Source organism: Lagopus muta, chromosome 9, assembly GCF_023343835.1.
Source record: "Lagopus muta isolate bLagMut1 chromosome 9, bLagMut1 primary, whole genome shotgun sequence".
NCBI classification, from domain to species: Eukaryota; Metazoa; Chordata; class Aves; order Galliformes; family Phasianidae; genus Lagopus; species Lagopus muta.
In genome coordinates, this window is record NC_064441.1 from 10,146,459 (window position 1) to 10,162,649 (window position 16,191).

General features: G+C 45.9%; 1 protein-coding gene across 1 annotated transcript in view; it reads left to right on the forward strand.

Moving 5' to 3' along the window:
* The window catches only part of LOC125697777 (interleukin 1 receptor accessory protein), a 41,245-nt gene extending 25,448 nt beyond the window's left edge, over positions 1 to 15,797 (forward strand). Inside the window, 7 exon segments of the mRNA XM_048955370.1 lie at positions 60 to 225; positions 1,170 to 1,241; positions 2,327 to 2,450; positions 3,501 to 3,649; positions 5,807 to 5,956; positions 6,401 to 6,544; positions 14,604 to 15,797. Of these exon segments, the coding sequence (XP_048811327.1) occupies positions 60 to 225; positions 1,170 to 1,241; positions 2,327 to 2,450; positions 3,501 to 3,649; positions 5,807 to 5,956; positions 6,401 to 6,544; positions 14,604 to 15,289 (1,491 nt within the window). The 3' untranslated portion in view covers positions 15,290 to 15,797.
* The last annotated feature ends 394 nt before the right edge of the window (positions 15,798 to 16,191 follow it).

The following is a 16,191-nucleotide window of genomic DNA, read 5'->3' on the forward strand; positions in this document are numbered from 1 at the left end:
ATTTAAACCAAGAACTTTCTGGGTCCCAAAACACAAGTGCTTTTTCTGCCTGACTCTAGTCTTGCAGGTTAGTGGATGGCTTCAATGAACGACATCCTCAAGGGTCCAAGCTTGTCATTGGAGTTGTCCGCAGCGCATATGAAGGGAACTACACCTGCATTGTGACATTCAAGGACCATGGAAGAACATATAATCTCACCAGAACCGTAAAGATGAAGGTGGTAGGTAAGAATGACTTCAAAAAGTATAAGCTGCAGGTGGATAACAACGGAAGTGGTGAAAACCGCTCAAGTCTGTCACGGGATCTGTTTGTGGTTGTGTTCAGTCTGTGTTACCCAGCTGACTTGTTACTGCTGTATTTTGGCTTGCTGGGGTCAGCCTTCCCTGACTGTCCAGGGCATGCTGTGCTGGAAGCGCCACTCACTGCCATGTCAAATACCCCCAAAGGAACACCAAGGGTAACCAGGCTTTGGCTGATGAGACACAGCCCATGAGGTGGTCAGGGGTACCCTCTGCTGGCACATGAGTGCATAACCCTGACACTCATTTTTGCCTCCAGTGCCCTTTGCTCATCATTATTTATGGGATTGTCCAATCATAGCCTGCTTGTTCCAATCCCCCTGCAATCTCAAAGCCTTTGTGCTGAGCTAGAATGATTTTTCATGGATGGGATTTCAGCTATCCATGCCAGTGCATGGGCAAGTCTGCACTTATAGGCAAGTGTTTGGCCAACCTGCCAGTGAGTTGTAGATGGAGCTTAAAAACCAAGTGAGCATAGAGCAAATTCTGAGTGCAAAGACAATGACAGCTTTAAGTGCATGACTAAATGCCTATGATGAGAGTTGATGTTGACATCTTATTTTTTTTTTTTTTTAGGAACAGAAATAAAAAAAATTTCTGGTATAGGTTGTACTTCATGGAAGATGCTGAGTCTCAGGGGACATGGAGCTCTTCAGATATGGGGGGGCTTGAACCTTGAATCTAGACATATCTAAACTTTGAAGGAGCCTCAAAATCTGCATCTGGCACTGTTTGGGGACTAGGACTAGATTTCCCTTTGCTTGAAATTCTGCATTAGGATCACATCACAAATTAGATAGCACCATATGTACCAGGGCAGGGGGGCATTGTGAGTAAAGCTGCAGGGGCTTCTCTGTTCTCTCCCACAGGATCTCCAAACAAGGCCTTGCCACCGCAGTTCACCTCCCCAAATGAAAAAGTTGTCTACGAACTGGAAGCAGGTAAATGGCAATGCCTACCATCCCTAGGGGACAGGGATGCACGGCCAGCCAGGCAGAGACTCTCCTCTCCCTCTGCTTTCCCAGTGCTTCCCTTCACTGAGCAGAGCAGCTGCCACAAGCTGTCTGGCAGATGGTTAGGGGTGCTAGTTCTCCATGGCAGAATAGGAGGGCATAGCTTTAAAGTTAATTTGTGCACACAGATTTTATTTTATTTTTTAATATTCAGGACTCCAGCGAACTGGAGCAGCTGCAGAAACAGATGAAATGAGAGCTCTTAGTTACTTAGAGCAATTCCTGTAGGACTTTGTGTCAATCCTGACCCTGGCTGTGGTTTGTTCCAACCCTCCCTCATTCAGTGCCTTTGTGGCTTCTGCCTTCTGGCCACTTCTTTGCTCATCTCCTCTCCCTCTGGTTACTTCCTAATTAATGACAGCTCTCCATTTGCTGGCCTTACAGTATTGTGTAGTGGGATATTACACCACTTCCTCTACTCCATCTGTTTAGACTGATAGCTCTTTGGAGCAGTTCCCTATGCTGAATGGATTGTGTCCCATTGCACTGCTGTAATAAATGTCATGCCAATGGTGATGATTACCAGCAGTCTTCACTCTAAAGCACTACTGAGCTCAGAAGATCAGGCTTCTGCCACACTCTGTGAGACTTGTGGGCAGACCATAACAATATTCAGGCTTCCAAGCCTGATCTGGAAGGGAAGTGGAGTGCCTGAAGGATTGTTTCCGCACCAAAATTCTTTTCTTTAAGGTCACTGTCCCCTGTGCAGTTGGAATGCTTAACACTGCCAAGGTTTCCAAGAAGTGGTTGGCGTGGAGCAGCTCTGTTTCAGTCACTTGGTGCAGTCAGGGAATTTCTGGAGTATTTAGGAAAGCAGGATTTTTTTTTTCCTGTTTATTCATGTCACAAGTCAACATGTCCAGGGTATTAAACAGACATCAAATGTCTGAAAGTGTGTGTTTATCTTTTTGCTTCCTAAAGGGAGGCAGAGTTTAGTCTGATAGGGCCACTGGAAAGCTCAGTGTGGTGCTACCTGTGCTTTGTAATACTTCACTGTGGCCATTTCTTCCCAGGAGATGATCTTGTTTTGCCCTGTGAGGTCTTTTTCACCTTTCTGAAGGACTCTCGGACTGAGGTGTGGTGGACCGTAGATGGAAAGAACACAGATGACATCATGGATGCCAAAGTCACACAAAGGTAACACTTGGTTTGTCTAACTGACCTGGGTCCTGCAAAGGGGTATGGGTGCAGGTGGCAGTACCATAGCCCTGCTAGAAATGTCTGTAGCATACATGTGGCTTTTTCAATCACGAGGGAAGTCTGTAGGCAGATGGTTCAAGGCAAGAAGTGTCAGATCTCCTAAGATCCCATTGCTCTTACATTTCTACTGCAGATACTGGGGCCAAACACTAGTCTAATTTTTCTCTTGCAAGGAAGGGAGTGTGGATCTCCACCTTCCCCCTCGGTCAGGAAGCCGTGTGTCTGCTCTGTGTTGCAGTGAGCTCCAGGGAGAAGTCATTTAAACATGTACCTTGCTTTATAGAAAGGACTGTGGGAGCTTTGTCTCCCATTTCTCATCATCACCCATTCAGATTCTACTACCAGTATAAATAGCTGATGGTACTGTGAGATTTCAGAAACAGGCAGACACAGATTTGTTTAGAGGAATGCTGTGAAATAGCTTAAATGACAAAATGTTTCAAGAGACAGAGGCTGAAAACAAATGATAGTGTTATGCGTAGTATTGATTAGGAGGAGTGCAGAGAGATTCAATTATGTGAAGAATCCAAATGAGGCTCAGAGACTTGTTTACTGGGTGCTGAATTAGATATAGAAGGCTACCTGATTGGTTTGCAAACCATTGTAGAAGATAGAAAGGCAAAAGGAAATAGCTGCAAAATGAGAATAACAGTAAGTTCAGGCAGAGAGAGACTTCAAAGTGACTTATCCAGGGTTGCACAGGGAAAGTGGAGTGGAGTTGGAATCCTGAGTTCGTGGAATCTATTGCTTTGTAGACAAGAACTTTTTTTCTTTCTAACATAAATCAACACATCTGCAGTGGGGAAAAATGAGTGACTGAATGGCAGAACTCAGAGGGCTGTGATCAGCTGGTGGTCTAGATGGCCTGCAGATAACAGTGTCCCTCAAGGATCAGTACTGGGTTCAGTCTTGTGCAATTTACTCATCAGTGACCTGGATGAAGGTCTAAGTGTTCAAGTATGTAATGCTCTAGTTTTCCTCTTGCAGCGAAATTCCTAGAAGTTTTGAAGACAAAACTATCATAAGGACTCTAACAGTTGCAAAAGCCACACCAGAGGACTTGAAACGCAATTACACTTGCTATGCCAGAAATGCCAGAGGGGAAGGCCATAGCCAGGCCATAGTGCGCATGAAAGGTAAAGTACTTGCAGAGCATGGTGATGAATTGAGGTACATTCACACAGGGCTGTCCATCCTGCCTTAAGCCTTGCCCTGCAAAACAGTAGGGGAACGATTATTTCATTCAGGCTTTTTTTTTTTGAACACACACTACTCTTTATGCATAGATGTATTATAGCTGCTGATATTACATTTGGTGGTGGAGATCAAAATATGCACGTCTCATATGCCTGTGCCATGGTCTACTGGCTGGTGAGAAAGAGAGGGGTAGAGCCTTTCTCACACTATCCATGTACTACAGCTGATGTATACTCAAGCTGATGCAAACTGGGTGGTTTGAAATGTTTTCAGATTAGTTGTTTGTGTGAGACTTGCTGCCTGCTGGCATCCTACAGAAGGGGCACTGCACTCTGACATTACATGAGAAGTGAGGTGATCTGACCAGGATGCTCTGTGATTTTACTCTTTGTTGTGATAATGCTCCAACCTAGATACAACCACCTCAGTGTGGTAGGCATGGACTGTTCAAGCTTTATTTAGAGTGCATTTTTTTCCTACGTCTTTTTTCTTCAAAGGTATTTCTTCCTATTTCACAGACCCACCTTTCAGTAATAAGTACTGCGCCTTTAGTATAGGTATATAAGTTTTCATGAGTAAGTGGATATTCTGCTGCTTTATCAACCTCATCTAGAGCTTCAGTACAGCTTGCTGTAGAACAGACCCTCACCTCCCTTCTCTCTATGAGATTCTGGTCTGCCTTGTGGAGATCATGCTAGACACGTTCTTCCTCCCACTTTTCCCTGTTAGGATGAGAAAGCTCACAGAGATCTATTCTAGAAGAGTTCTTTCTCTTCTTTCTTAGTCTCTGTCCTCTTTCATTTTTAGTCCCATTCATTTGAAATGAACCTTTTCTGGATCACTAGGAAGGAACAATAGACTAAACAGAACTGGAAGACTGAGGTCATCTGCTAGTGCATTTACCCTGCATAATTCTTCTGTGATGATAATGATTGTATATGTAGCAGCCTTCAAATTCTTTCCCCAGACAGCAGTGCCTAAGTGCTGTATCTAGTGAACTGGTCTGCTCTATCCTCTTCCTCCCACGTTTGCTCCTGCAGCAGTTGAGTGGGTTTGCTCTGAGCAGATTTGGTTACTCACAACCCCTCCTTTCTGCTCTGTTCCACAGAAACTTGCAAGATTCGGCCTCAAGCACTGCTGGCAGAACAACCTTGAACTAAGCTCACTGCAGACCATTCTACTGGGCATAGGAATACCAGGCATCCTAGAACCTAACCCCTTTCCACTTACCTTCCAGTTTTTAGCAAGTAGTTGTATATGTTGGCTGCAGCTATTTCATTACGTTAGGTTATATAAATTTCCTGATTTTTTTTTTCTGGATGCTTTCCCTTCTTTTCCTTGTACTTCTGCTGCTCATCACCTAATGAAACTTGTTAAATTCCTTGCATTTTCTCTTTGGTAATTAAGTTTCCAATAAAATTTAATAGATCTTGAAATTTGGTGATGCTTCCATTCACTGCTCATATCATGCAGTTTGCCAGCATGCATATGAGCTGCCACATGAGTCACTATTTAAAAAAAAAAAAAAAGTTGTCCAGGATTGCAGCTTTTTCTGCCCATAATACAAAGAAGCAGCAGCATCATGACAGATACCATATGAATTGGAAGGGAGGCTGTGATCTTTTTTTGTTGCTCACAGGGTTGTCTTTGTTTGCAAACGTTTCAGCTTTTCTGATATGAACTGATTCTTCCTTTGTGATAGGAAACGGTCAGGTCAAGGCTAGTTATATCCTTTTTGTCATTCTGGGCTGTGATATGAGAACTGTGGGTGTTCGATGGGGAGGGAAAGCAGTGGCCTTTATGTTGTTGCAGGTGAGCTTTGGCTGACTCTTCTAGAAGCATGTGTTGCCCAAAGAGGTTGCATATCCTGGCTTTGGGCTATGCAAGTGATTTCCATCTATGGGTCTGCTGTCACGTGTCCCGCCAGACAAACTTTGGTTTGGCCACTTTTGTCTGAAGGGCCAGCTTGGCTCTTGGCTTTTATTTCCTGGTGTTCCTCTGCATCATTTGACTACATATAGCACATGTTTGATCCTGCTTAGCTGAAGTTGCAGCCCGTTTGGTAAACCTGGCCTCTTGTTCTTTTTTGCATCCAGTTGCAGCACCGAAGTACACTGTGGAGCTGGCCTGTGGACTGGGAGCAACCATCCTACTCGTCGTGGTGCTGATCGTCATCTATCATGTTTATTGGCTTGAAATGGTCCTCTTCTATCGAGCTCATTTTGGAACAGATGAAACCATTTTAGGTAAAGAGTTAAAAGGCTTGTTTTATAAGTAAATGCCTGGCTTCTCTGATTCTATGCAGAGATTCTCAAATCAGGAGCTATTTGCTTTAAAATGTGGGAAGGCATCCAAAAGGATGAGATGATTAAGCATCCTTCTTCCTCAGTGTGACCACATCTTCCCTGTGTTACTGGGAATTTCTCTTTGTGGTGATGTTGCTGCAGTCTTTTGTCTTCAGCAGCCCGATGGTGTCTGGGTACCTTCACATTCAGCCTGGGCAATCAGAGGCAGCATTGCTGCCTTAGAGTTATGGAAATCGATGTCTTGACCTGGGCTCAAATTGATATATATATCAATTATATAATTTATATTTACTTTCCCCTTAAGAAAATCAAAGACTCAGCATGTGCAGTATCACAAGTGTTTCTTCTGCTGTTTGTGTTTCTCTGCACTCTCTCAATGCTCAGATGGGAAGGAGTACGATGTGTATGTCTCCTATGCACGCAACGCGGAGGAGGAAGAATTTGTGCTGCTGACACTGCGAGGAGTCCTGGAAAATGAGTTTGGGTACAAGCTGTGTATCTTCGACAGAGACAGCCTCCCTGGGGGAAGTGAGTACTTCACAGGGGCCTGTGAAGCTCCTCTTCTTTCTTGGTTCTTTGAGGTACTGATCATAAACTCATAGAATGAGTGGCTTGGGTTGGAGGGGACCTTAAAGATCAAGTTCCAGTCCCCCTGCAGGGGTAACTGATAAGAGCTGGTCATTCCAGACTAGCTATTATCCTCCCCCTCTCCAAGAACAATCTTTTGTTGGTATCTTCTAATGTTTTTGCTGCATGTGACAATGTCACAGATGTCCACAGAAGATTTTCTGATGGCCTGGAACAAGCGGTGGCTGTGGTCATTTCACTTGCTTTCTTCAAGAGTGATGTGTGGGAGTAGTTGATTTATCAGCAGAGGAAATATCCACTGACATTCACACAACCTCTGAGCTGCTTTAGGAAAGGGGGATAAAGTCAAGGCTTTAAAAAATAAGTAAATAGAGAAGTGTGATGCTGGACTGGGCTGCTAGCTCACATAGGGCATTAGTGAATGCCTGGAAGAACCAGCAGTGCCTGCTTCAGGGAGATGTGGAATGTGCCCTACCAGCATCTCTGAGATGAAAACATGCCCTCCCAGAAGGCCTGCTACTCACCTTCATGAATTAGAAAATCTGTGTCTAACATAGCATAAAAATTAGTTGTTATGGTTAAGAATATCTTGTTGCATATAGGATGCAGAAAGTCACCCAGAATGGAAGTTTGTGAAACTGGCACTGACAGAGCATCTTCCACCTCTCAGCTGCCTAAGATTGCTGTGGGCCAGAAGCATGCTCACCAACTTCATGTCACTCTTTCCTCTGGAGAGTTTCATTTTCTTTCCAGCACAGCAGTCTTGAGCTCCCTTGCCCTTCACCATCACTAAAAGTGCTCCTATCCCAGCTCACTGCCACTACCAGCCTCAATCCAGCAAGCTCTGAGGACCAGCCCAGCTGAGGTCTATCTTGCTGGCTCATGGCTGCAATTAGCAATGCTGCTGGATCCTCCCCACTGCTTCTGAGCTAGGATTTGACTTATCTTCTTGAGGAAGCACAGCAGACCAGGAAATAGCTTGTGGCAGCTGGTGCCATGCCTCTGGAGTGTACATCTGTGTTGCTGGGAGACTTATGTTGTCCTTGGTGAAGGAACAGTAGGAGATTGATTATCCTATGACTTTGCTGACAGGAACTAATCAAATGTGCTTGACAGCTAAATGAAGTTGCCTGTCAGTGTTATTTTATTCTCCATTGTGTTTTCTGACCACTCAAGAACATTCTGTTGACAGTGCAGTGTGGGAGACCCTGCAGCAGAGAGAGCAAGCACTGGGATTTGTGTTTACAGGGGATTTTCACATTAATTACAGAAAGGTGGCTAAGGACAATCTACATGCAGGTTTAGAAAATCAAAGATGATCCACAGTTACCATGATATTTGTCATTTTTGGACGCATCACTAAAAGTCCTCTGAATAGTTTACATGTCACTTTTAGCAACACTGAGATCTACTTTCATCAATGGTAGCAACAGGAACAGCTAGTGTAAAGTTTGTTGATATAACAGTATTTCCAAAGTACATGAACCCACAAGAAACATAGAGGTTCCTCTATTGGACCATGTGCTAGGAGTTCTTGCAGAGCTTGAGGATCACCAGCATGGTCTTTGGAAAGGGCATCTGAAGTATTTCATCGTCCCCTTCTCAAAGCTATGTGGAATCAGATGAGCAGCTCCGCAGCCTGTTCTCAGCCATCACTAACCACCCTGATGTTTCTTTCTCCCAGTTGTCACAGACGAAACCCTGAGCTTCATCCAGAAAAGCCAACGTCTGCTTGTTGTCCTGAGCCCCAACTACGTCATGCAGGGGACACAGGCCCTGCTGGAGCTCAAGGCTGGTCTAGAGAATATGGCCTCCAAGGGCAACATCAAAGTTATTCTAGTGCAGTACAAAGTCATCAAGAAGAGCAAAGTGAAGGAGCTGAAGCAGGCCAAGGCGGCCTTGACTATCATTAAGTGGAAAGGAGAGAAATCGAAGTTCCCAAAGGGCAGGTTCTGGAAAGAGCTACAGCTGGAATTGCCAGTAAAAAAAATTATCAGGAGTTCAAGCCTTGATCGGCAAGAGCCATCATATGTCTCCCTAAGAAATGTTTGATGCCATTAGCAAAACAAACAAACAAAAAAATCACAATCCAGAGCCCACCCACAGAACAGAAAAACCCACAAAAAATATAGAAGTTAGGCCAGAGACTGGGGAGGAGCTCAGGCTGGGTCTATGTCCCAAGTGTTTCAGAGGACAGTCGTGTCTCCCTACAGCTTTTCTACTGTCCTGGCACTAGAAAGACCAAAGATACATATGCTTTTCTCTGTGATTGCATGGCCTTGTAATGAACCACAGAAGTCCTGATCTCAGGGTCTATGTCTGGGGTCTTCAGATGGGGTGCAGCCAGCACCTTGTCATAATGTGACCTTTGTACATGCCAGTTCTCCTTGATCCAGTTCCTATGGGACATTTCTTAGATTCCAAGACAGGGCTTCTTTCCTCTTCTCCATTCACTCCCTCCTGATTGTTGGTCCCTGTAACACAGGCTGGGATTCAATTTGAATGGAACATAGAGCCTTTCATTTTGACCTGGGCAGCAATAAACCAGATGAGGTTTAAAAAAAGAAAATGTATAATTTTGCACCTGGGAAGGAATAACTGTGAGTATCTATACAGATTGGAGGATAACCTGCTGGAGAGGAGCTTTGGGGAGAAGGACCTGGGGGTCCTGGTGGATGACAGGTTGGAGATGATCCAGCAGTGTGTCCAGGGATCCTGGGGTGCATTAAAAGGAGCATGGCCAGCAGGTCAAGGGAGGTTGATCCTCCCCCTCTACTCTGTCCTGGACAGGCCTCACCTGGAGTACTGTATCTAGTTCTGGGTACAAAAAGATGGGGATCTCCTCAAGAGGGGCCAGCAGAAGGCCACAGAGATGATAAAGTGCCTGGAGCATCTCTCCTATGAGGAAAGGCTGAGCGAAGTGGGTCTGTTCAGCCATGACAAAAGAAGACTCAGAAGTGATCTTATTAAGGTTTACAAGTATCTTAAGTGTGGGAGTCAAAGAGACATGGCCAACCTCTTTTCAGCAGTCTATAAGGATAGGACAAAGGGAAACAGCTATAAACTTGAGTACAGGAAATTTTGCACCAGTATGCAAGGGAACTTCTTCACAGTGAGGGTGATGGAGCACTGTACCAGGCTGCCAAGGAGGTTGTGGATTCTTCTTTTCTGGAGGTATTCAAGACCTACCTGAATGCCTACCTGTGTAGCGTGCTGCAGGGGGCCTGCTTTGCAGGGGGGTTGGACTCGATGATCTCTGGAGATCCCTTCCAACCCCTACAATGCTGTGATCAGTGTCCCAGCCCTGCAATCCTGATTGCTATGGGACTGCACATTTCTGCATTGATGGGGAAAGCATAAACTCTTGAAGCTCCTCATCTTCTCTGTGTACATTTCTATAGAAGCAGTTGCAGATAATTTAGCAATGTGGAATTGCTGTTACAGAAGCAGTGTACATATATGTTTTTTTAAACATGCTCTTCTAGGTGCTATTTGTATTGTAGCATTTCTACTAATAAGAGGTCTGTCTCTAGGACTCTCCAATCTTCTGAGCATCTTAAATCCTTCAGGACTATAATGTTTGTAATCTAGGGAATAGCTCTCACTAGCACAGGTCATCTCTGAGAGGTTCTTCTTTGGAGAGTAAGCTCAGGGATTTCACAAGCACTGCAAAGAACCCTAGTATACTACTGATCCCACCTGCTGTCTCTGTGCTGCTGGCTGGGGAAAGCATTGTGCATGGTGCTGCTGGAGGCTTTGAGAGAACAGTGATTGTATGCCCAACTCTCCAGGGAATCCAGCAAAAGTACTTGAGCTCATTGAAAGCTCCATCCAGCTGGGTAAGACTTGGTGTGCTCTGCCTGGGTCTGAATAACATAGCTTTTTGTCAGTTGGGGCTGAGGTTTAAACTGGCCATGGTTTTACACAGCAAACTTTCACCCCTCTTGTTTCTAATTGCTGAACTGGGAGTGTATTTCAGGTTCTGCAATTTTTGCACAAAATGGAAGTATGAAACCCTCTGAGTACAAGCCCTTGCTTCAATAGAAGGCAAGAGGCGTAGGAAAATACCTTGTGGATTAACCCCCAGCACATGAGACTTTCAGCACAGTAATGGGGGCTGTAGGACAGACCAAAGCACAGCAGGACCCTGGCATTAATTGGTGCTGTTATTCATAACGTTTTTACATAACACTATAAGCTCCAGGGGTGTCTGTTCTCCTGCAGCTCCCCTTACAAGGGCCTTCTAACTTAATTGTGGTATTCAGTACTACACATACTAAGTGCATGCTTATTTTTTTTGTAGATAATGGGTGCTCCTGACTCACTTCTGACTCACGGTTTCTCTCCATTGGTGTTCAATGGGTGAAGCATAGCTATTGATAATGGCATTAAAAAAGCATTATGAGGTGGTGTCTACGCACTATTCACTCAGCTGGCAGTGAGGTTTGAGGGTATTCTGGGGATCAGCCCATTCCAGCCTTGAAGCTGAATCACAGAGTCAGCAAAGGCCTTGCTTGTAGCCTTTTGTGCTTAATAGTGTTGTGGCAGGGCAGCAGGCAGCCCCAGCCGCCTGCATCATTGAGGCAAGTACTGTACCAACGTGGAACATATAGCAATTCCTTTTTTCCCACCTCCTTTTCCATCCCTTACCCACTCTCCCCCTCACTCACAACGCAAGTAAATTTTGCTTTAAGCACGTGAAAAATTGCAGTCAGCTTCACTGAAGGTCATGGAGCTCCTCATCTGCTCAGGATATGTAAAAGCTTTGCTGTTGCTGAACCTTGTTTCCACGGCTGTTGGTGTAGAGGCAAAGCTGCTTCCCACACTCCAGCAAGCTTCATTGGCAGGAGGTAGCAACCAAGGCTATGCTAAGCTTCTTGAACCCATTGTAACTGCATCATTTTGCCCAGCTTTCCATTTTTGTTAGAGATTTCGGCATCCGTGTGATCAGCTGCAAGATATGCAGGCAAAGGGAAGGCCACGAGGCCAAAGCAAGACTGTGTTAGAGTCTAATGTGATTGTTAAAAATTTGACTTAAAAATATACATCACCATGGGCCTTATGGGGATCTTCCAGGCCAGGGGTGGTCCCCAGTCCCTGCTGCATTGTCAACCTGAGAACTGCTCTGGTACACCTACCATTTCATCCGGCGCTCCATCTGGTTTCCGTGATGGCTTTTGTCACAACGTCTGTCCAGTTCCCTTGATTCTTTTATGTCTCCGTGCCTTAACCTAACATTTATCAACATGCAGCTCATACAGAGTTCCTCGTTGTTATTTCCTAGAGAAACAGCCTTGCACGAATTGGAAATAATATTTCTTTCCTTATACTGTTTGATGTCACGTAGCTGTTACAGAGTTTCCCCTTCTCTTTTCTGTATATTTTTGCCTTCGTGTTATTTGACCTGTGAAGCGTCAGTATTATTTTATTTTGCTTTTCAATAAAACATTTTCACCTTTGCATTTCAGTCCTTGTGCATTTGTCATGAGTATCATTTTCCTCCCCATTACATCTACAAAAGGGTGTTAAAGAAAGATGTATGTCTAAATATCAGGATTGTTTGGGGATGCTGTTTTAGAGGGGGGGATGGCTGTTTCATGATGTGCCTGCGCAGATCACGTGTCACCCAGAAGTGAATATGCACACACAGAAAGCCTCTAACCCATAGAGCTATCACAGGACAGAAAAATGTGAAGGAAACACCATCCTTTAGGTTGAGAGGCTGAGCAATGAGCTGGAGTTCTGGAAATGTGTCTGCCTTATGCAGAGAAATCAGACTTAGGCTGCTTTGCCCATCACCTTCAGTTAGCTGGACTAAAAATGTTTGTCAGTGTTTTTTTTTTCTTCCTTCTTTTTCTCATCTGAGCTACTTTCTTAACTTTTTCCTTTGTATGCTAGCAGGTAAGTTCAGAGAGAGCCTAAGACTTCAAGACCACTAGTGAAACAAATGGAACCATAGAATCTTTTGAGTTGGAAGGGACCCTTAAAGATCATGTAGTCCAACTCCCCTGAAGTGAACAAGGAAACACTTGTGATGATCTCACATGTCTTCATCAGCCAAGTCCAAAGGCATCCCATTCTCAGGAATAAAACACATCTTCAGGAATTTGAACATCTTGCCTGTGAAAAAAAAAAGAGTCTCAAAATGTTGCATATTTAAAATGGATAAAAGAAAACCATCGCTGTCAGCTCAGTGAAAACACTTTATTTCAGCAGTTTTGGAATCATTCACATTAGTTGAACCTGTTCTTTGTGTGCAGGCGGGTGGAACAGGTGACCTGCCAGGGGCTGCTTCTGCCTACATTTCTCTGTGATTCTGTGATTCCACTTTCAAAAAGAAAGACCTTTCAAGCCAGCAAAGGAGCTTTTTCTTTCAGAAGATGCTGAAGCTTGGCTGATTTCAAAATAGATCTCAGTTAGTTATAGAAAGGTTTGAATGAGGCCTGGACTCAGTCAATTAGGAGATTGGTGCAGATTTTTTATGCCTTTGAAATTGAGTGGTTAGAGCACTCTGCAGCTTTAAGTGACAATTCTGACAGAGCTAGCTTTATCATCTACTTCTGGTTTAAATGAATCAGTGTTTTCCTGTATATGGGGGGGGATCCCCATAAAACTTTTGTACAAGTTCAATTCAAATTCCATTGTTAAAGAACAAAACAAAGTGCCCTACTTCCTTCAATAGGATATTAAGGCTTAATTGTTCAATCATTTTTCCCATCCTGAGTCCCCAGTCTCTAAATAATCTAGGGACAATGTGGTTTACAGCTAGTCATGTCTTTGAAGAAGCATTTATTTTTATGGTCTTAAAATAAGACGCATTCAGGTGCAACACAGTGCACCTACTGCTGTGAGATAAGGAAATGTTCGAGAAAGCCAAGGATTGCAAGAATAACGGCATGGCCATCATGTGGAAGGAGTGGTATTGTTATTTATATGAACCTCAGCTGACAGAAGGGAGCTTGACACTGCTGCCATTCCTCTGCGGGGCAAAGACCTGGCCCCTCTGCAGGCTTGAAGCTGAGCTCTCCTCACTGCCACAACCCTTCACATACCAGGAGGCTTTTCTTGCTGCTTACCAGTGCTCCTGTCCTGCTCAAACACTCTATGTCCTCAGGTACCCCCCACTGTCAGCACCAGCATGCAGGAAGTTAGTGGCCTTATACTTTTCTTTTTTTTTTAAAGTTTCATGGTTCTGTTAGTCAGCTGGAATTAATTGCTAAGTGCCACAGCCCTATTAATTCCTATCCTTTCTGCTGCTCACCCATTAGCCATGACACCTTCAATATGCTTACCGCATCCCAAACCATAGATAGAACTTCAAGGACATCCTTTAGGTTTGCTGTTTTTCAGTGCTCGTGATGAAAGAGATGCAGCCCTTGTCTGGCGCCGTTCCAACCGAGCATCTTGCTGAGCTGTACAAGCTCCAATCAACCCCAAGAAAAGCTTTGAAGGACAGTATTTTCATCCCCCCACAATGCAGAGAAGGGATTTGACGGGGACGTTTAAGGCTGACATTTTTCGCTTTCTAAGTTTGAAGGCTTCCATTTTGGGATGAGCAGTGTGAGAGGGAGGGAAGTGGGCCTTAGCCTTGGTGGCATGGTGGGAAAATTGGTTCCCCTTGGTGCAAGGGGCTGCCCGAGCTGCAGACAGGTGACCCCAGTCAAGAACTTTGTTTTACAAAACTGCCCTGGCAGCAGCGATGCCATGCAGTGCTGAATCAGAGTATGGTCCCAGCTTGTCCCGTTGTTCTGGCCACTCATATACCACTTCAGCTTTCTCAAAAGCCAAATGCAAAGCAAAAATGCTGATGTTGCTCCTGCAGGGCCAGCTGGCAGGAGCGTAGGTCACCAAGTAGAAATTCACTGGGCTTGTGCCAGGTCTTCGGTGGGGAGGGGGAAATTTGTGCAGGTTTGCCATCAAACAGCAGATGGTGTTCTGGCTTTTCTCTCCCTGCACCCCGACCCTTGTGCACCCCAACTCCTCTCCCTTACGCTCTTAGATACCACCGAAGCAGTGTTTGACTTCATCCAGAGGAGCCGCAGGATGATCGTGGTGCTGAGCCCTGATTACCTGACGGAGAAGAGCATCAGCCTGCTGGAGTTCAAGCTGGGCATCATGTGCCAGAACACCATCGCCACCAAGCTCATCGTGGTGGAGTACAGGCCGCTGCAGTGCACCCACCCCAGCATCCTCCAGCTGAAGGAGTCCGTCTCCTTCGTCACCTGGAAGGGAGAGAAGTCCAAGCGCTCGGGCTCGCACTTCTGGAAGGCCTTGCGTCTTGCGCTGCCACTGCGCAGCCTGAGTGCTGGCTCCGGCTGGAACGAGAGCTGCTCCTCCCAGTCTGACATCAGCCCCGATCCCATCCAGAGGAGAAAGAGCCGGTTGAAAGGTCGGCCTGAGCCGCAGGGAGCCCTCACGCCCCCAGCCTCCACACCGAAGGCCAAGCACCGGGCCTCACGCTTCTTGATCTGCCAGTGCTGCGGGACCTACTGCCATGGCGGCAGCAGACTGAAGCGCAAGCGGCGGGCAGTGGCTGAGCCCAGGTGGGAGACCCACCTCTGCAAGGCTGAAGGGCGAGGGGGGCCAGGCAGGAGCCGCCCCGAGCCCCCGCCTGCACAGGGCCCAGCTCTCGCCCTCTGCCATTACAGCGATCTATCAAACAACAATGACTTCTATGTCCTCTAGCTGAGAGATGGAGCTTGGTGGCACTACAGGTGCTGGGCCCATGGAAGACATTCACCGGAGCCTCTGATGTGACATTTATGCAGTATCAGAGGCAGACCCGGTGTCTTTCTACACTGCCTCACTCGCTGTCAGGCACAAAGGACTGCAGCAACATCCCAGCTGTCTCGCTGCTGCTGGTCTGAGCCAGGGACCTGCAATGGCACGCAGAGCAGCAGTCAGGGCTGCCTATGTTGGCGAGCCCTTCTCCTTAACTACATCGCCAATTGGAGCTGAGCATGCCTGAGCATCTCCTCAGCATTTCTTGTGGAAGGGCAGGTCCTGCTGGCACGGTGGGATGGATGCAGGGATGCAGGAAGGGAGGCAGAAGCCGGTGCATATGGGGGGAACACCCAGGGAAGGAGAAGGAGAAGGGTTTGGCAAACAACACTTTGCTAATGAGCTCAATGGGAGCCCAGCCATGCAGGAGTGCACCGTGCAGCACGGTGCTTTATCCACTGTGGTTTAAAAGAACTTGGTCAAACGTTTTAAATCCCTTCTCTCTGAATAAAAGTGAGTTCTTTAACCTGCTGTTGTTACCTGTGGTCTCAGGAAATGGTAAGTGCTGGGGCCTTGCTCACCAGGCAGCACCTGTGAGGTGATTTGCCCACTCTGATGGAGGACACCCTGGTCCCAGCACACCAAGTCTCTTGCTGAACTTGGTCCCTTCCTGGCTTCTCCAGTGATGAATTTGTTCTGCAGATGTATGGTTGGTTCTGGTCAGTCTGACTTTTCTCTCTTGGGTTTCCAAGGATGTTCCTATATTTTTCTTGCCTTGGAAATGTGACCAGAACCCCTAGGGTACACAGAGTGTGTGGCTGCCAGAACAGACCCCAATTTGATGTCCTCAGATGCAACACTGATAA